A 20,675-nucleotide genomic window follows, 5' to 3' on the forward strand; every position below is an offset into this window, starting at 1 on the left:
TTCTACCAAACAATTGATCTCCTCCTATTTCTCCTATTTGGGTAGATCAGTTCCCATCAAATTTCAGCGTGTCCGTGAATTTCCTAGGGCAAGATGTGTGCTCTCTCTCCCTGGCCTTGAGAAGCTGCCGATGCATTTGTCCTGGGTTTACTAGCTGTGGGGTTAAGCAAATATTCTACCTCTCCTTCAGGCTCCCAAGTATGCCCACCTTGCAGGACCCTGTCAGACAGCTCACTGTTCAAAATCTCAACTGACAAGGTGCTGTTTAGAGCTAGCTCTGATCCGAAGGGGTTTTACTAAGGAAGAAAGGAAATAGAAAAATGAACAATCTGACGCTTTGTGGGGGATTCTGCATTCACCCCCAAACCTTCACGCATACATGCACGAGCTGCCTCCCCCCATCCCTCAGCAGCTGGTGTACATACATCTGCAGAGGAGAGGCTTGGTCAGCACAGAGGATGGCAGCAAACATGCTGTCTAGGTGTCATCTGCTAGGTCCACCAGGCATTTTTGACAGCCACATCTTCATTCTTCCCAGTCCCAAAACTCTGAGGAAAATCTCATCCATCTGTACTTCTTGGCTAAAGGAAGGATGGAAGTGGGAGGGAGCTACATAAAAAAGAGGGAAGGACATCAAGTGAGCTGGGGGTGGGAGGGGGACTGCCTCCACCACCACCTACTGTCCATCCGTGCCCCTTGAAGGGCCCAGGTGTAGCCCAGCAGAGTATCCATGAATAGGCAGATGGGAGAGGGACAGCCAGAGTCTGCAAAATGAGCTCCCAAGGCCGGACATGGTGGCTCACACTTGTAATCCCAGCACTTTGGGAGGCCAAGGCAGAAGGATGGCCTGAGGTCAGGAGTTCGAGACCAGCCTGGCCAACATGGTGAAACCCCATCTCTACTAAAAATACAGAAGTTATCAAGGTGTGGTGTGGCAGGTGCCTGTAATCTCATCTACTCGGGAGGCTGAGGCAGGAGAATCATTTGAACCTAGGAGGCAGTGGTTACAGTGAGCAGAGATTGCACCAGTGCACTCCAGCCTGGGTGACAGAGCAAGATCCATCTCAAAAAAAAAAAAAAAAAAAGAGCTCCTGAAAGACACATGGGTGAGTGGGGATACAGGGAAAGACAAGATATGTGAGTCAGAGGCCTGTGAGTTAGATGCACATGAGGGGCACACAGTATGAGAGTCAGAGGCCCGTGCATTAGCTGCATGTGTGTGAGCTCCTTGGTAGCAAGTCCACAGAGAAGAATGGCATAAAGCAACTAAAAATCATGCTGCATCCTATGTCCAAAATGGAAAGGAAGTGGCAACCAAGTGGTCTCTGAATCTCTACAAAAGCTTTAGTTTGTCTTGATGAACCTAGCTGGAGACAGTCGAAACACAGCCAGGCGATACCTAAACCTGCAGCGTGGGAACCCTGTTCTCAGCAATGGTGACAGCGTTCAGACCAACACTTGTCTCCAGAAAGTAACAGGAGCAAGGGTTATAACAGTGGGTGTGCCTGGGGACTTCAGTGGGTGAAGATTTTAGGAGTGGGGCTACTCTTAAGAGTGTCTCCCAAGGAACTGGGCTTGCCCTGGGAAGGAGACAGGGGAGGGAAGAATGAGCGTCTCCCTGCTCAGCATCCCCAGTAACCCAAACTGGTGCTTTCCCTCCCACAGGAAGCTGAGCTGGAACGCCTGGAACGAGAGTTTGCCATTCAGTCCCAGATTACAGAGGCCGCCCGCCGCCTAGCCAGTGACCCCAACGTCAGCAAAAAACTGAAGAAACAAAGGAAAACCTCGTATCTGAATGCACTGAAGAAACTGCAGGAGATTGAAAATGCAATCAATGAGAACCGCATCAAGTCTGGGAAGAAACCCACCCAGAGGGCTTCGCTGATCATAGACGGTCAGTGCCAACCGGGCTGCCCCCACCCCACTCCCACACCCGGGCCCCGGGAACCAGACGCCAGGTCCCACGAGTGGTCCCTGCATGACCTGAGCAGCTGCCTAACTGCCCGCTGCCTTCATTTGTCCATCCATAAAATGAAGCGAGTAGGGCCTGATCCCACATGAGAGAAACCGAGTGGACTCAGACACAGATGAAGGGGATTGTACGAATCAAACTGTTGGTATCACTATTGGTTTCCTCCCTGGGAGAACCTGCAGCCAGGAGCTAGCATTCTTCTCAGCCCTCACTGTGAACTGAGCTGAGTTGACTGGGCTAGCCCAAGCTCTGACACTCTCAGGGACCTGACCACCCCTACTCAAGTCTGGAAGGACAGGTGGGGCTGGGGTACACAGCAGCAGTGATCCCTGTCTTTGAGCAGCCCCTGCCAACCCGCTGGCCCCTATGCTTCCAGGGGCCTCTTATCCCAAGAGCTGAGGCTGATTGTCTGGAACCCTGAGCTCCAGTCAGGGGTTAGGAATTTGAGTGATAACCTTTGGTAAATTCTAGAAGGAAATCCCCCAAAATCTACCCACAAAGCATCAGGTCTTCTAAACTGTTAGAATCCTTCTTGTCTAAGTCAGTGAGTTCTTGAAAATATATATCAAGCATTCTTTCCTCCAAGTGTATGTGTGTTTAAAATACCTTTGCTCTAGAAAGACAGAAAGTAGAATAGTGGTTACTATGGGGGGCTTAGGGGACAGGGGAATAAGGAGTTACTGCTTAATAGATACCAAGTTTCATTCTGGAAACATGAACATATTATTCAAACAGAAGATGGATGGTGGTGATGGTTACACAACAATGTGAATGTGCTTAATGCCAATGAACTGTACACTTAAAAATAGTTAAGCTGGGGCTGGGCACAGTGGCTCACACCTGTAATCCCAGCACTTTGGAAGGCTGAGGTGGGCAGATCACCTGAGGTCAGGAGTTCAAGACCAGCCTGACCAACGCATTTCTACTAAAAATACAAAAATTAGCCAGGCGTGGTGGCGCATGCCTGTAATCCTAGCTATTCAGGAGGCTGAGGCAGGAGAATCGCTTGAACCTGGGAGGTGGAGGTTGCAGTGAGCTGAGATTGCGCCATTGCACTCCAGCCTGGGCAACAAGAGCAAAACTCTGTCTCAAACAAAAAAATAGTTAAGCTGGACATGTTGGCATGCACCTATAGTCCCAGCTACTCAGGAGGCTGAGGGAGAAGGATTACTTGAGCCAGAGGTTTGAGACTGTAGTCCGCTGTGATTATACCTGTGAGTAACCATGCATGCTAGCCTGGGCAATATAGCAAGACTCATCTCTGAAAAAAAAAATGTTAACATGGTAAATGTGATGTTATATATGTTTCACCACAGTTACATAGATAGATAAATATAGATACATACAGATTTGCAGCCTAAACTCGTGAGCATCCTAGGGTAGCAATGATGTGCTGAAGATTCCAAGATGCCGAAGTCAGAGCTCCTGGTTGCTCATAGTCCATCGTGCAACGTAAATAAAGTGAATTTCTAGTTAAAAAGAGAATTTTTTAAAATTCTTTTGCTCTAGGAAATTTGGAATGACCATCTTTCCCTATCTCATCCTGTTGTCCTTGGCCAAGACCACACAACTTTTCCCCTACCTCCTAGTAAAGCTCCCTCAGCCAGCCTGTTTCTGATGCTCCATTTGAGACCCTCTGCCCTCTCCAAGGCACTTAGGGGTTCCCTACAGAAACATCCAAGGACCCACTTGAACTAGAGGAGTAATTAAGGTTCTTGCTAGTTCCTTAGCATATTATTTTAAGAGATAAAACACCAAACTTGAAATCTGAAGACTTGGGACCTTTGCTTGCATTGCCGGAGAGCAAAACCACCTCGGACAAACCACTCTTCTCTTCCTACCCCTCAGTTTCCCCAGCAGTGCAACAGGGAGGATTATTTTACTGCTCCCTTTTGGGCGTGTTCTCCTGGTTAATTGAATGGCATCTATAAAAATAAGCTTTGGAGAGATGGAGCCTGTATTTAGCACGCTTGTTTTCTCTACCAATGACTTACAAAGTTTATTGAGAAGCCATTTATTGCCACAGAAGCAAAGCAAAGTGCCTACCCTAGTTTCGCATTTGTAGAATCAAAAGCAGTTCGCGTCCTTTGGTTTTGCTGGTACACGCCCTGGGTTTGTGCAGGAACAATGATGTGGTTTAATCAGGCTGGGACAGCCTTTATATTCAATATGAAGCCACTCTGCATTGCAGTATTCTATGAAACCAGGGCACAAACACACAAAGGCTAGGGCACATGGCAGTGTCGAGGTGGGGGAGGCTGAGCCAATGACCCGCCACAGGGACTGTCAAAAGAAACACCCAGCATCATTTTTATTGTGTCTGGTGGGTTCTTTCTGGTTAGGAAGAGAAAGGTATGAGGTGGTGGTAGACACGCTATTTTCACAGATAGGGCTTTGCTGAAGGAATGTGCTGAACTCATAGGCTATTGCTTTTTGTCTTCTCAGATGGAAACATTGCCAGTGAAGACAGCTCCCTCTCAGATGCCCTTGTTCTTGAGGATGGTAGGTTTATGCATTTCCTGCTTATAAACCTGGAGCTCAGAGTAAACAGAGATGAGTTTCTATGTAGTCTGGGGATTGCCTTGTGTAAAGGCAAGAGCCAGGCCAATAGGCAGCTGGGCTCCCTCCAAGCTCTCTCATTTCCCAGTATTCACCTGTTTGGTTGGGAGTGGGGTAGGTGCTGCATAAACCCATGTGTATTAGAGCTTTTCATCAGTGAGTGGTGCTTTACTTTTTTAGAAGCCAAAAACTTTTTTTTTTTTTTTTTTGAGACAGGGTCTCACACTATTGCCCAGGCTGGAGTGCAGTGGTATGATCTCGGCTCACTACAACCTCTGTCTCCTAGGCTCAAGTGATTCCTCCACCTCAGCCTCCCTAGTAGCTGGGACTACAGCATGCCACCACACCTGGCTAATTTTTGTATTTTTTTTTTTTTTTTGTATACACTGGGTTTGCCATGTTGCTCCTGGGCTCAAGCAACCCACCCACCTCAGCCTCCCAAAGTGCTGGGAGGATTACAGGCAGGAGCCACCATACCTGGCCCAAAACCACATTTTTAGCTAGACAGAATCTACACACTAGGCATAGCTTCCTTTTGAGTATTCATGGTATCTAGAGGAAAAGGGTAGAAATTGATTTAGATCACAAATCAAAGATTGAAACCCACTAGGAGAGTCTAAGGATCGTGAGAAGAAATGGAACAAACCCTGTGTTGCTTCCCAAGACAGTAGTGAAAGTAAGAGGGAAGGTATCCCAGTAGATACACACTCAGGCTGGAAAACCGTCTTATTATTTCCCATTGAACTCTTAAAACCTGGCAGTTAGCAGGATATTTTCTTGGGAAATTCTTAAAAAACAGAACTGATCCCTCCCCCAACCCCTATCACCACCAAATGTAGGGGAAGAAAGAATTCCAAACCCAGAACCATGTGAGAATACTCCTGTGGATGTTTAACCATCGCACTGGGAGGCGGGTGCATTAATTATATGGAAATATATTAAGTGGCAGTTAATTTTTTTGCCCTGTAGGGAAACCTCGGGTAGGCAGTGATAAGTGGCTGTTCAGATGGAAAACATGAAAGGTCCACACTAGTCATAGTAATAATGATAATTGCAATAATAATAATGATTGCTCTTGATGTGAGGAAAGTCTGGTGGGTTATTTACCCAGTCACCTTGGCTGTGCTATTAGAAATCAGATTGGAATATATTTGTCTGCTTCTTTACAAGCCGGGGCGGCCATTGGGCTACAAGGAAATGGGGGCTTGGGCATCAGAGACCCCAGCCCTGCGGTTGGCCTCTGAGTACCCTAGTCTCTCCTGGAAAGGGAAGAAAAATTCAGAGAGATTCCTTGGTAATAGAGGGGTGCCTGGAGCAATAGGTAATGTCACGGGGTAATGTTGAGATACCATTCGTGATTCCAGCTTCTTCCCCATGTTCCAGATGCAGACCCCTTGACTTCCTCACAGGTGTGGGCACATCCTTTTGCCACAGTCTCACTGCAGGGTCTCCTGGTGACTCCTCCTTTACTGATTTGAGGGCAAAGGAGGAGTGGGTGCGTAGTGGGTGTCCACAGCTGAGGGACTGAGAATTAGACTGTGAAACAAGCCGCTGGAAATGGATTTAGGGGCAAGTGAATGGTAGTTGGTTTTTTGTAAGGTTTGCTTCTGTGCTTTTTTCCCCTCCACCTCCCATCTCTGCCTTCCCCATGAAGCCTGAATCGTTCCCTCCTCTCTCTTCTTAATGCTGACCTGCCCTAGCCTGAAGTCCTCATTCATCCCCCTCTCTAGTCTCTCTCCCTTCCCTTCTAGTTTTAGAACACTGCCAGGTGAATAGTTCTAAAACAGGATTTTTCACCCTGATGCATCCGTGCTTAAGACGTTGCAAAGTTTTCCTGTGGCTTTTCAAAATCTCAGCTCCTCAGCTCGGAATTCCAGGCCCCCATCAGTCGGGCTCTTGGCTCACATGGTGCACACAGAAGGTGGCTGTGCTGACCAGCGCTCCTCCCTCACTCCCCCTGCCCCTCCTCACCAGCCCCTGCCCGGCCGGATGTGCCTGCAGCTGGTACCCTGCCCTCAGGGCCTCCACACTTTGGTTCAAGCCCTTCCTTCCTCCTCCTCTTTGCCTGCCCACTGCTCAAGCCCCTTCAAGAACAGCCTCTCCCACAGCACCTCCTAGACTCACTGAATTTGCTTTTTCTGAAAGTCCTCTAGTGCACTGATGTGTTAGATCATTCCTTTCCTGGAGGCAGGGAATCATTTATTAATATATAATCTTTCTAGCTCATCTCCTTAAAGAAGTTAAGGCAGTTTCAACATTAAAATATACAGGAACAGATTAAAAGAGAATAAACACAGCTCTGGGGAAAAAAAGCAAAGAGCAGACACCCGATCCACCCAGCAGGTATTTACAATGACATATAGACCCTCATTCATTTTTTCTTCTCCAACCAATGGTTATCAAGCACCTACTATGTGTCGGCTGAGGATCTAGCAGCAGATGAAACAGACAAAACTCTCCTAGAACTCAGACCCTCCCAAAGTGAATCAGATGCTTAGCATCTGTGGAAAGACAACTTAACGCTAGAGCAGTAACTACATTTTGCTGTTTGGTGTGAAGCAGTCATTTGTTGGTGGTATTTAAGGACGTTCAGACTTCGCTCCATTCGTGTCTAATCAAAAGTGACGCGTCTCTTCCCATGCATTCCCGCCTGCAGTGGAGGTTTGGCTTGCCCTGGTTTGGTTTGACTCGTCTTGACTTGTCTTGGCAACTGGGGAAGAGTCTCAGGGTTTCTCATTACAGGGGTGAAGGTGTGGGTTTGGCTGTGTGGCTCCAAGGTGCGGGTGGAGGGGTGTAGGGGTTCTGTCTCAGCCTGTGGGAAGGATGACCGGGGCTCAGTTCCTCTCTTCCTGTCTTTGTGCAGAAGACTCTCAGGTTACCAGCACAATATCCCCCCTACATTCTCCTCATAAGGGACTCCCTCCTCGGCCACCGTCGCACAACAGGCCTCCTCCTCCCCAGTCCCTGGAGGGACTCCGGCAGATGCACTATCACCGCAACGACTATGACAAGTCACCCATCAAGCCCAAAATGTGGAGTGAGTCCTCTTTAGATGAACCCTATGAGAAGGTCAAGAAGCGCTCCTCGCACAGCCATTCCAGGTGAGCAGCATGGTGAATGAGGCCAAATGAGGCCTCCCTCTATGCTCTGGAAGAATCAAAGGGCTGTCCCAAGTAGCATCCACGATGACAAAATCCACATCAACCTAGTTCCTCCCCCGGGGTTGCCTTTCACGGGGCTGTGCTCACAGCGCCCTCTGCTGCCAACCCTATTGAGGTACATTTTTGTGACTCAGAGAAATTGGGGCTTTGGCCCACAATCAACGTGATGGCAGATGGTTTGAATGCTGTTAAATTCCAGAGGAATTAATTAGGAAATCTCAGGCAGCACTATTCTGAAATGGCAAGTGAAAGTCCACTCGGAGCAATTGCAGAGTGGTTCAGAACTCTACCCCCTCATCCAGCAGAATTCTCCAGCCAAGCAGCTGTAATCCAAGCTGTGTATTATCAGCTCATTACTGGGCTGACCTTGTAGGGAGGTTTTTTTTTTTTTTTTTTTTTGGAAGGCATTTTGGGTCTGTATCTCTGTTTTTCTCATTTCTTTTAATCACTCTACCAAGCTCCAAGGGGGTGCCAGGACAGGTAAATATTTGTTTCTTGGAAAACAAAAACTTTAAGGGCAGGACCGTCACACTGCCTGATACAGAGAAGGCTGACCAGGGTCTTCGTCTCATATTGCCTAGGTGGGGAGGGGGGGAGGGCATACCCACTGCTGGGGAAAGGCTGAGAACCACAGTAGAGGTCTGACCAAGCGAGGTGGGAGTCACGGGCGAGCTTTCCCCACACGCTGGGATCAATGTCCTGAACTAGCCGGCCCCCCAGGAAAGGTGCTGTCTGTCTGGCGGTGACCACGTGGCATCCTTGGCTTTGCAGCAGCCACAAGCGCTTCCCCAGCACAGGAAGCTGTGCGGAAGCAGGCGGAGGAAGCAACTCCTTGCAGAACAGCCCCATCCGCGGCCTCCCGCACTGGAACTCCCAGTCCAGCATGCCGTCCACGCCAGACCTGCGGGTCCGGAGTCCCCACTACGTCCATTCCACGAGGTGAGTCTGCCCGGCCTTCTGGCCACCTCCGTGCTCAGACCAGGCCTTCCTTTTTAAAACTGGGCATTGTCAGCCCCAAGCTGGCCCAAATAATGGATGAGCTGCAGTCAGACCTGAACCTGGGAGGATAAATGAAGCGGAATAAAAAACCAAGCTGGCAGCAGTCAACCCCTGTTAGCCAAGAGACCCATGCAGAGGGCACCTGGAGTCAGCCAAAGAATCCCCGGGCTCCTGGAGCCAGGGAGCACGAAAAGTTTCCTAAGCAAAGCAGAGGCTGCAGAGGCTGGCTGGGTTAGCATGGGAAGAGGTCTTCTATCTTTCTACTGAGGCCTAAATTTATACTGGACTTCCTTTAGTGCCTCAAAATGTAAATTCATAAAGAGCAAAAGAGCCAGGCAAAAATGAGGCTTCAGTGAATCACACCTTCTTTTTCTTTTTTTTGAGATGGAGTCTTGCTCTATCACCCAGGCTGGAGTGCAGTGGCACGATCTCAGCTCACTGCAACCTCTGCCTCCCGGGTTCAAGCGATTCTCCTGCCTCAGCCTCCCAAGTAGCTGGGATTACAGGCACCTACCACCACGCCTGGCTAATTTTTGTATTTTTTAGTAGAGACAGGGTTTCACCATATTGGCCAGGCTGGTCTCAAACTCCTGACCTCAGGTGATCCACCCACCTTGGCCTCCCAAAGTGCTGGGATTAGAGACATGAGCCACTGCTCCTAGCCACACCTTCTTTTTCTAAAAAGAAGCAAACCAGATCACGGAGGGCCACATGATGGGGGCTTTCATCCCCCTTCTGAGTGGCAGTCGGAAGTGGGACTCATCTCTTCCTGTGCTTGGCCAGTGGGGCCGCTGTGAATTTCACGTGCAGTCCCAGCATCAGGCAACATCATCTGCCATGTGATATTGTTTCGCACTTCCCTAAGCCCTGAGTGGACTCAAACGAGCAGAATGAATTATAAAGTAACGGTATGGTGAGTTACTTGCATCATTCATTTTTTAATTATCTCATTTGCCACCAACCTTCTATTTCCCAGTTTCACGGGAAAGGGGAGTCTGTTTATATGGATCAGTTAATAGTATTTGGTTAAACTATATGAAGGGCCTCTGTAGGACTGCTTTTATCTGATCTGTAAATAGGGACATTTCATCTGGTTTGTGTGTGTGTGTGTGTGTGTGTGTTTTTAAAGAGAAACAGGGTCTTGGCCTGTTGCCCAGGCTGGAGTGCAATGGTTTGATCATAGCTTACTGCATCCTCAAGTGATCCTCCCTCCTCAACCTCCTGACTAGCTGGGACCACTGGTGTACAACACTACACCCAGCTAATTTTCTAATTTATTGGTAAGAGATGAGGTCTTACTGTGTTGCACAGGATGGTCTCAAATTCCCAGGCTCAAGCAATTCTTCAGCCTTCTGAAGCACTGGGATTACAGGCGTGGACCACCGTGCCCAGCCCTATCTGGTTTAACATGATACTAGAGTAAGGATTCTGTGGTTCTCTTTGTGTCTATAGAATTATTTAAAAACAAAAAACAAAAAAAAAAAAACGGAAATCGAAACCCTTCTGTGAGCCTAGCTTCAGTCCCACTTCCCACTGGGAATCAAGGTGGAGACCCCAGGTTCATTTCCCGCAACGGGCAGTTCCATTCGCCTGGAAACCACAGGTGGTTCCCGGATCCCTGGGGCAGCCCTGCTGAGTGAGACTCTGGCTTGCTGGGCTGGGGCCTGAGCCCGCGTGGAGGCACCCAGTGCCCTCCTCAGGACCCCCTCCTCCCCGGAGCACCCCTCCTTGGGCCCACTCCCCACCCCCAGACCAACCCGGGTCGTCTCCCGGCAGGTCGGTGGACATCAGCCCCACCCGACTGCACAGCCTCGCACTGCACTTTAGGCACCGGAGCTCCAGCCTGGAGTCCCAGGGCAAGCTCCTGGGCTCGGAGAACGACACCGGGAGCCCCGACTTCTACACCCCGCGGACTCGTAGCAGCAACGGCTCAGACCCCATGGACGACTGCTCGTCGTGCACCAGCCACTCGAGCTCGGAGCACTACTACCCGGCGCAGATGAACGCCAACTACTCCACGCTGGCCGAGGACTCGCCGTCCAAGGCGCGCCAGCGGCAGAGGCAGCGGCAGCGGGCGGCGGGCGCACTGGGCTCAGCCAGCTCGGGCAGCATGCCCAACCTGGCGGCGCGCGGGGGTGCAGGGGGCGCAGGGGGCGCGGGGGGTGGTGTGTACCTGCACAGCCAGAGCCAGCCCAGCTCGCAGTACCGCATCAAGGAGTACCCGCTGTACATCGAGGGCGGCGCCACGCCCGTGGTAGTGCGCAGCCTGGAGAGCGACCAGGAGGGCCACTACAGCGTCAAGGCTCAGTTCAAGACGTCCAACTCCTACACGGCGGGCGGCCTGTTCAAGGAGAGCTGGCGCGGCGGCGGCGGCGACGAGGGCGACACGGGCCGCCTGACGCCGTCGCGATCGCAGATCCTGCGGACTCCGTCGCTGGGCCGCGAGGGCGCCCACGACAAGGGCGCGGGCCGTGCTGCCGTCTCAGACGAGCTGCGCCAGTGGTACCAGCGTTCCACCGCCTCGCACAAGGAGCACAGCCGCCTGTCGCACACCAGCTCCACCTCCTCGGACAGCGGCTCGCAGTACAGCACCTCCTCCCAGAGCACCTTCGTGGCGCACAGCAGGGTCACCAGGATGCCCCAGATGTGCAAGGCCACGTCAGGTGAGAGGGGGCGGCCTTGTGCACGCGGGAAGACCTGGGGGCGAACTGCTTGCCCGTGTCAAGGGCTGCTGGGGGGAGGTACCCTTGGAACTGGGTGCAGTGAGGAAGGGGAGTCATTAATTCTGGGAACGCTGCTGTCAGATGCGGGAGACTTGAGGTCTTCCAGGCCTTTGTTGACCCCGCCCCGTTCTTACCTAATCTTGCACCATAACCGTGCACCTGACCCTCCAGAGTGCACTGGGCCAGCTCTCCCGTTTCTCCTTCTAAGGACAGAAATCTAAGAAAGTTAGGTAAAGTAAAAGGAATGTCTCTGGGTTTATCCAACCAAAGGTGAGTCTTTTACCCTAGTGAGGAGAGTATCCCAGTGAAAGCCCACAGCTGTAGCTTGCAAAGGAAGCTGGGTTGGGGATGGGCTTGGGTCAAGCCTAGAGATTTGGCCAGTGTCTCCCCAGTGGGGGCAGACTGGCTAATACACAGAGTGCCAGAGCTGTGTGTTTGACAGAATTCTTGACTGCTCCTGGCTTTCCCATTTCGATGATGATGTTATGCCATAGCCACAAACTATATTTTTCTTAAGTGTCTTCAGTATCCTTATGTCTGAAAATTTCTCTAAGTTTACCTTATATTCTTGTACTCAAGAGCACTGGGCGGTATTGAATCAAGTAAAAAAAAAAAAAAAAATGGAAGAAACCATTCATTCCCTTAAGTTACATTTAATAACAGTGACAATGACCAACATTGAGCAGTTGACTTGTGCTCTGGTCTCAGCACTGGCTTATTAACATACCCTTACCACTCAGAGAGGGACACTGAGGAGAATAGAAATGGTACACATTATAAGAATAAAGTGAGAGTCAGAAGCAAATGGGAGGAACTCTGAGTCAGGAATTTGGTAAAGATCGGGGGAAACAGTGACTTGAGGTAATGGGGGGTTCATCTTTGGGGAACTGTAGGAGATTCTTGGTGCCTGGAGACAGCAGGGCAAAGAGGAAGAACCTGGATGCCCTAGTGAGCCAGGCTCCGGCATTCTATCCCCACATCCCCGTGGACGTGTTTATTAGGGTCCATTGGCCAAATGACAAGCTCCAGAGATCAGGTAATGGTGGGTGTTCCGTGGACTTCAGGGTCCCAGAACCTTCTTTATGTTCCTTCTTCATCTGTAAAATAGCCCAGTGAAATTTGCCATTGACTCCCCAGGAAGATCTTGAGTACGATCATCTGTGACCCTATTAGATAAAGAACCAACGTTTTATAAATATCTCCAACAGGAGGGTTTATGTTCTATCGGAATTGCAGCACTGGTCTAGTAAATTTGCTTTATGTAGAGATTAGGTAGATCTTTTGGAACATATTTTAGACTAAAATTTTTAAGAAGCTGTATCTGAGGTTTACTGATGGAAAGGATTCCTTTACCAAAAAAGCAAAGGATGCATTTAAGTAGGATTGACTTCCTACTAAATCTTTCCAACTGGACTTCCATGCTGCCTACATCAATAAATGCATAGTGGTCAGGTTTGGATGAGCTATTAAAAGCTCTGCTCCCTTCAAAGCGCACTACAGTAGCAATGATAGGCCTGAAACAGCAGAGAGAGCAGGCTCTGAGAACCTTTCTGGATGCCCTCTCTTCGCAATGGAGAGAAACAATTTCACAACGGGTCCGCATTGAAAATGCCCTGGGGCCAGAGAAATATGCCTTCCCTGTATGAGCCCTGCTCAGGTCTCGCTCAAAGGACTGTGGGGACATCAGGTTCTTTGCTGCTGTAGAAACCATCACCATCCCTATGGCTACTTCCTGGTGGCAAAGTGGGGACCTAGGATCCCCGGTCAGCTTGATTTAGAATGAAGGTGCATGGTAGTGGGGAGAAAATGGAATTGGTGGGACGCAGAGGTTGGGGGGGCATGTAGAGATGTTTTCCCACTGTGACCATGCCATAGGGATGCTGAGACCCTGCCCTGGGGTCCTTCCCAGCATCCCTGGAAATGGTGACCTCTGGCCACTGGGTTGGTGTCTGCCAACAAGTCGCAAGCTCCTTCACCTGTGTCTGATTCCCTGTCTGTCTGCTCTCTTCCTTTCTTGCACCACCTGCATGTAGCTGCCTTACCTCAAAGCCAGAGAAGCTCGACACCATCAAGTGAAATTGGAGCCACCCCCCCAAGCAGCCCCCACCACATCCTAACCTGGCAGACTGGGTGAGTTCTCCTTCCATTTTCTTCACTGTGTCAGCTTGAAAGAGTGTCATAGACGTTCAGATCCTAGTGACATAAGGATAAGTCAGTAAATGGACGATGAGGGTTCGTCACTGGGAGGTGTCTTCCTTTCAAGAGAAGCCCCGTGATCTGCTGTCACCTCTGCCTACTCCTTTCCCTGGCTGTGCCTTTATAGAGGTGAACCGTCTGTGTTCCCTTAAAGTAGGCAGTGGTCCTTGGGATGTGGGAAGACGGAAGCAGGAAGTGGGACTGTGCTTCTTCGGTCAGATTTCCAGACAGCATTTCATTTGGGTTCAGATTACACTCAGGCTGACTCAAAATGCCAGGCAAGAATGTCAGGGGGAGAAAGAGAGCTGATGAAGACAGCAAATAAATACACTGAGAGGCAGGTGAACCAGCCACTGTCTTAGGATGTCTCAGGGTGCAAGAAAAAAGGCGGTGTCCTGGCCAAGCACTTGCTCTTTATCAACACACAAAAGATCAGGTGCCCTGAAGCCTTCAGTGGAAGCTGCACACAGCAAAAGAAATGAAACCGAAAGGCAGCTCCTTTGATAGCTTGACATGTTTGCATACAGCATTATCATCTCGAGGCCAAGTGAGGCTGTTTTGACCTGCTGGAGGGTCTGGCAGACACAGGTAACCCGCCTGGCCCTACAGCACCTGCCTCTTCTGTTGCCCCTGAGACATCAGCTCTAAGTAGGTGTTAGGTTCTGTTGGTTAGAGGAGTAAGGAGTCCCCTTCCTCGGTTTGTCTGGTTCCTGGTTTGGTGGAGCATCAGGGGGATGTCTGGGAAAACCTGACAACTGGCTGTGAGTTGAATCATGAGGAAAGCACAATTCCAGAATTGGCTCTACTGCCTGCCTCTCAGGCTCTCATACTTGGCCTTTTTTTTTTTTTTTTTTTGAGACGGTTCAAGTGATTCTCCTGCCTCAGCCTTCCTAGTAGCTGGGATTACTAGTGTGCATCATCACACCTGGCTAATTTCTAGTAGAGACAAGGTTTCACCACGTTGGCCAGGCTGGTCTCGAACTCCTGACCTCAGGTGATCTGCACACCTCAGCTTCCCAAAGTGCTGGGATTACAGGTACCTGACTGGCATTTTTGTTCCTGCAGGTTTATCTGTGGTAATTTTTTTACACCAGGTTTTCTAGAGCCTTCATTTTTGGCAAGAGAGAAAGGGTCCTAACACTTACTGAGTGCTTGCTGTGTACTCAAAGGCTGAGAGCAGCTTCTAACACACATGAGCTCATATAATCCTCATCGTCCCCTTGCAAGGGAAATACCCAGATGTTTTAGTTTCATAGATGAGGCTCAGAGGAACTAAGTGCCCGGCCCAAAGTCTGACAGCTGGAGGGAGGTGGAATTCCAGCTCTGCCCTCTGTGACCCCAAACCCTGTCTTTTCCCACTATACAGGTAGTTAAGTGTGGTCCCAAAGCCAGCAGCACGAGTGAGCCTCACCTGGGATCTTGTCAGAAATGCAAATTCTCGGGCTCACCTGTAACCTAAAACAATCCAAAACTCTGGGGGTGGAGCCCAGCAGGCTGCAGTCTGATAAGCCCTCCAGGTGATGCTGACCCACACTCAAAATAAGAGAAACTAGAGCCCCAACTCAGTGTTCCTGTGTCTGCTCCTACTTCTTGGGCTGCCTGTCGGACAGTAGCTGCCCCTCTGTCCTTTAGGTCATTAACACCCACTCACATACCACCCACACCCCAGCTCTCACCTGTGTGGCCAGGCAGCCTCTGCAAGGTTTAGAGTCTAAGAGTCTCACTAAGATTAACTCATAAAAGAATGACACATCTTTCATATATATAATACATACCTCCAGTGACTAAACAAGAAACTTCAGATTGCAAGATCCCTCTCTGGATCTTCCAACTTTTCTGAATCATGCCCAGTCTCACCCAATCCAAATATATGATTGTATTATTTGACTGGCAACAAGCTCTGAAATGTACAAGCCCTCCTCAGGGTCCTATGCACTTAAGATGGTCTTGAAACTTGCCTATTTCACCATCTCCAACTAGTGAGGACTCAAGACAAATTTGAAACAAAACAGCTATTTTGGTTCTTGGCGTAAAGTTTTGCTATGATGTGATACGAAATGAGGCCATGGGTAAAAGAGGGCCCGTCCCTCCTAACAAACTACGTATTTTGACTCAATTATGGGGACTGAAAGTACTGCATGACTTGTATGATCTGTTGCTAACTCGGGTGTCTAATCAGCCGGCCTTTCGGATATATTAATAAGCTACTAATCGTGTCTGTGTCAGTGTCTCTCTGTAACATGACCTCTCTTCTCTTCCTCCTCCTGCTTTCCTTTGTTCAGAGAAGCAACAGAAAACTCACCCATTCTGGATGGGTCTGAGTCTCCACCTCACCAAAGTACTGATGAATAGAGGTACCGTAAGGGGAGTTTTGTTCCTACTGCCCATGAGTCTGTGGTCCCACATGTGTTGCTTTTCTCCATGTCACCATTTCCACAAGGATATATCTGAATGCTGTATTTATGCCTTATTTCTAGATACATGGGGAACTATGTTTTTAGATGGAGGTTCTTACATCAGAGGTTAGATATTCCTAACACTGCTTCCCAGAAAAGACCCCCAGAGTATGTTTTGTTTTGAGACAGACAGTCTTGTTCTGTTGCCCAGGTTGGAGTGCAGTGGCGTAATCTCGGCTCACTGCAACCTCTGCCTCCCAGGTTCAAGCGATTCTCCTTCCTCCCTAGTAGCTACAGGTGCATGCGTGGCTAATTTTTGTATTTTTAGTAGACACGGGGTTTTGTCATGTTGGCCAGGCTAGTCTCGAACTCCTGACCTTAAGTGATCTGTGCGCCTGGCCCCAAAGTATATTTTAGACTCACCGTGTTCTACCTACATTCAAATATTTGTAGACATTTTACTGTTAGTAATCAGTGTCCCCTGAAAAGAACAGCATTGCTGCAATGTAAGTTTCAAAGCATCAAGGGCCAACTGAGTGGATCCAGAAGCACCCCCAGCATTCTTGAGTAACAGCTGTGCTGAGTACCGAAAGTACAGCTGCTTTTCCAAATGTCCATAAGCCAGCATTTTTATTGCTGCCACTGTCACCCGGGAGCTCGTTAGAAAGCTAGTCTCCCAGGCACCACCCTGGCCTCTGAACCTAATGTGCATTTAACAAGATTCCTGAGTGAATAACATGCACGTCGAAATCTGCAAAGCACAGGGGCAGAAAACAGTACCACCTGGTCTGGTTCCTAGCCCCAGGATCCTTACAGTCTAATTGCCTATCAGGAGATAAACGAGGAGCATGAGAAACTGCTACACTTATGTATTAAGTGCTCTAAGACTTAGAAACAAAATGCTGAGAGGATTCAGAAATGAGGGGGTCACTTTCGAGTTCACGGAGATGTTATGTGAGCCTGGCTCAGAAGCCTGCGGTGGGAGGAGGGGGCTTAGGTGGAGACAGAGACCATCCCAAGTGCAAAAACATGGATGCACATTAAGGGTGAGGGGTGGTTAACAGTAGAGAGTCTTGTTTCCTGTAGAGAAAAAACTGGACTTTTGAAAAGTAAGTAAGTTAGGACATTATTGCAAAGTTGACAGACGGGGAGTCAGGGGACAGGGACTTTTAGGCTTTGGAAGGAAGGCAGACCCCCCTCGCCCTGCCCCAGTGCCAGAAAAAAGAAGAGATTTAGAGATAGGATGATGTCATGAGAGCAAAATTTTTGAAGTAGGAAGAACGGCCTTTTTCTCCCCCAGTATGGGAGGGCCGATCATCTGCTAAAGGTGATGGAGGTAGGGATGACAGCCAGAAGTAGAATTAACCAGGTTTGAAAGAGCTGCTGTGGGAATGTAGGCACTGCTTGAAATACCTACATACATACATACACATGTGCATGCTCATGCATACATGTGCACATGCAGGGACACACATACATTATACTGAGCAACAGCACCTTCCCAGACCAGGTAAGACAGGATGCCTCTAGAGGGCCTCGTCCCCTATCCTCTGGCCTTGTGACCAACTGCGGGACTCTTCAACAACCCCAGTACGTGCCACCAGTTGGTTTTGTAAGTTATACGTTTAAAAAAATCAGTTTGAAATTCCTCCCTCCCACCTCCCTAGGCCAAGCAGTTATAAACCACAAAATCCTGTGAGATGTGGGTGAATTTGCCATCCGTCTGGTATCAGAGGGCCCTGGCTTAGCCAGTACCCTTTGCAGGCCACACATCTCTGAGCATCGCCCTGGGAAAGGGCATTCTTGCAGTGGAAAGCCCCCACAGGCACTGGCCCCCACAGATTCTGAAGTCACCACTTCTGTGACCCAGACTGCCCAGGGCTAAGCTGCTCTTCTGGGTCACAGTTGAGAGAGCACACCTAGGTCTTCATCCTGCCCCAGCTCATGTTCCAGTGAGTGACTGACTTACTTAGGTTTTTACTAGGGCAACTATTTAGTGGCCCCATTTGTATTATTTGTGAAGAATAAATGCTTCCTAAATGGTCTTTTGTTAATTTTGCTTTCATAGCACATGGCATTCCTTGACTATTACCGTAAAACTTAATTTGTACTGAAAGGCAAAGGCTTAGCTGAGCAGCCAGAACAAAGGTCTCTTCCCCAAACTTGAGAATAAGAGACCAATACATGAAGCAACATATATAGCTTTAAAAATACCTTACATACTTCAATAACTATGGGGAGGCACTAAGAAAGATTCTGTGTAAAACATCGCAAGTTTGGAAGAAAAATACGTCTTTCTTTACATCTTTTCCTCCAGCTTCATTTTATCAGAGGCAGGAGCAGGCCAGTGGTTTCCATACTGTGGCCCCTCTGGGAGCCACCTGAGAACGAAACCACCAATCCAGCATCTCCCACCCCATCATCCAGATCCCAATGCCCTCTCATATGTGGGTTCTGTGACCCAGAAGCTGGGCCAGCCAACAGTTAGGCTCTTGACATACCAAATACACCACCACAGGAACCCTTAACCTCATCTACTGCCTTATCCAAACATCACTGCTTTGAACTCAATGGTCTTTCTGGAGCCTTTATGATCAATACATAGTGGACTTTTAGTCCTTCTGTAGCAGATTATATTGTCACAATTATGACTGAACTTTAATAGTTTCAACCAGAAACTGTTTAGGATCCAACATACAAGAGAGTCAACCACATTTTATAATATTAGCCCATTTAAATAATATTAGCCCATTTAAGAGTATTTTTCAAAGTGTGTTCTGTGGATGTTAATAGGTGATACTGTTCCAGAAGTTCTGTGGCAAACAGTAATCCAGGACTTCTCAGAACCTTTAATATATGTTTCATACACATTTACATTTCAGGCCTCTGAAAGGCAGAATCCTCAAATTTATTTATCCATGGAACCTTTTTTTCCCCTCAGAGCAACTCACAGGTCCACTTTGGGAAACACTGGCTAAAGTGGTTCCTAAGATCTCATGAAGCCCTTAGGGAAGTTTTGTCCCAAACAGACCCAGATCATGGTTGTGTTAGAAACAAAAATTTCATCAACAGTTTAAGAAACTACTTACATGTGCCAGTCAGTATTCGTTACATATGAAAAACTCAGTTCAACAAGCGTAAGCAAACAAGAGCATGTACCAGCTGGTATCACTGGAGCCCAGGCTGGCTGGGTCTCCTTCCATCTCTAGCTCTGCTTCCTCCTCCTGTTAACGTCGTTCAGGAGGAAATGACACCCTTGTAGTTTCAAAGCTGCTCAGGCACGTGGCCATCTTTGAACCAGGGATTTTGATCGGGAGACTCTCATTGGCTCAGCCCTGTTGGGTTCCTTGTCCCCTGGATCCCACGGGAGTGAGGATGGCGCCATGGTGGAAAGCACCACCAGGACCACGTGGAGTTAGGAAGAGATTGTCCCTCTAGGAGAAACATAGGACCCCTGGAGGGCCCAACCACCTCTCCCCTTAGAAGTTTTTCAGTCACGCACCATTTCAAAAGTCAGCTTAGGGTGGAAAGAAAGTTTGCAGGACAGGTGTCCCAGAAACATCCACTTACCACCTACATATAGTAATACCCATGGCCAGTGTCATAATCAAGGGCCTTTTCTTACTTTGCTTCTGAAGCTGGTTTATTTCTGGTGCTCCAAACACAGGACTCTCATTAAAATCCACCAGTATGTGCACAGATGCCTTGGGATTTTCCAGCTTTCGTGGATTTTAAGGCCAGATGAGAAACATTTACAACATCCAGTTGTTCCTAGACAGGTTAGCAAATGAAATAGAAAGCTGGGGATGACTGATGATTCTCAATCGTGAAGCTGTGTTTGGTACTGAAATGCTCCTAAAACTCGCCTGCTCTGAACTATGTTGGGTTAGGGTCCCTTCCTGTCACCCATCCCTCACCACTCCCCTAGCACTACCCATGGGGAGATGAGTTGCAGGAGAGGAATTCAAAGGGCTCATTCAGGATCACTGGAGAGAGGCTGTTTTTCCGAATCATGATCCCTAGTAATGACTATTGGCTTCCACATATGTATGACTGCTTCTTCAGATTTAAGAATTACTTCTACCCAACCTAAATGGTGATACCTACCTAAAACACTTAAAAAAAAAAAAAAAAAAACCCTTTCATTTTCTTCTATACTTTCCTGTGTATTTTAAATGAACACACTTTTATAATCACAAAACAATGCGTGTTATTTAGAATAAAGCAAAGTCACCATTGATTTTTTTTAAACTTTTAAAACACAATTCAAAACACCACCGCAGTTTCACTACAGGGAAACCTCACATTTCGAATGTTCTTCCAGGACAGAATAAAAATTTCCTAGTGACATCTGGTTAGCCCTGGGGTCTCACAGAGGACAACCCGGGCAGCTGTCATGTGGGAAAAGTCCCCTGAGGAAAGCCCAGAGGTTATGGCTTTGGCTGCATCTGAGAATCACCTGGTGGGGAGCTTTGACAGCTCTCAGCGCTCACACACACCCCAAACCAATTGGACCCAGGCATGAGTATTTCCGAGAGTTCCCAGGTGCTCCCCAGATGCAGCCACGCTGAAGAACCACCGCACTAAGTAAGTGCTACCTTCCATTTTCCTCCTTCACAAATGCTCTAGGTTTCAGGCGGCCCCTTTGTGTGGATTCTGGGGGCCTTCT

The 20,675-nt window shown here is 48.6% G+C and overlaps 1 protein-coding gene and 1 long non-coding RNA gene across 8 annotated transcripts in view; one reads left to right on the forward strand and one right to left on the reverse strand.

Moving 5' to 3' along the window:
- Positions 1 to 20,675, forward strand: part of FRMD4A (FERM domain containing 4A) — a 695,719-nt gene that overhangs the window by 671,549 nt on the left and 3,495 nt on the right. For 6 of the 7 annotated variants that reach the window (XM_055296556.2, XM_055296557.2, XM_055296555.2 and 3 more), the window contains 6 exons: positions 1,666 to 1,894; positions 4,418 to 4,474; positions 7,395 to 7,632; positions 8,464 to 8,631; positions 10,468 to 11,354; positions 13,448 to 13,544. In XM_055296556.2, the coding sequence (XP_055152531.1) occupies positions 1,666 to 1,894; positions 4,418 to 4,474; positions 7,395 to 7,632; positions 8,464 to 8,631; positions 10,468 to 11,354; positions 13,448 to 13,544 (1,676 nt within the window). The remainder of the gene's footprint in view (positions 1 to 1,665; positions 1,895 to 4,417; positions 4,475 to 7,394; positions 7,633 to 8,463; positions 8,632 to 10,467; positions 11,355 to 13,447; positions 13,545 to 20,675) is intronic. The other variant, XM_055296559.2, reaches the window with a different exon arrangement.
- Positions 12,052 to 20,354, reverse strand: LOC134731501 (uncharacterized). Its single transcript, XR_010113810.1, has 3 exons — positions 19,632 to 20,354; positions 13,533 to 13,607; positions 12,052 to 12,580 (listed from the first exon to the last, which is right to left on the reverse strand). It is a non-coding gene; the product is annotated as an uncharacterized lncRNA (long non-coding RNA).

This window comes from Symphalangus syndactylus, chromosome 10, assembly GCF_028878055.3.
Source record: "Symphalangus syndactylus isolate Jambi chromosome 10, NHGRI_mSymSyn1-v2.1_pri, whole genome shotgun sequence".
Taxonomy (NCBI): domain Eukaryota; kingdom Metazoa; phylum Chordata; class Mammalia; order Primates; family Hylobatidae; genus Symphalangus; species Symphalangus syndactylus.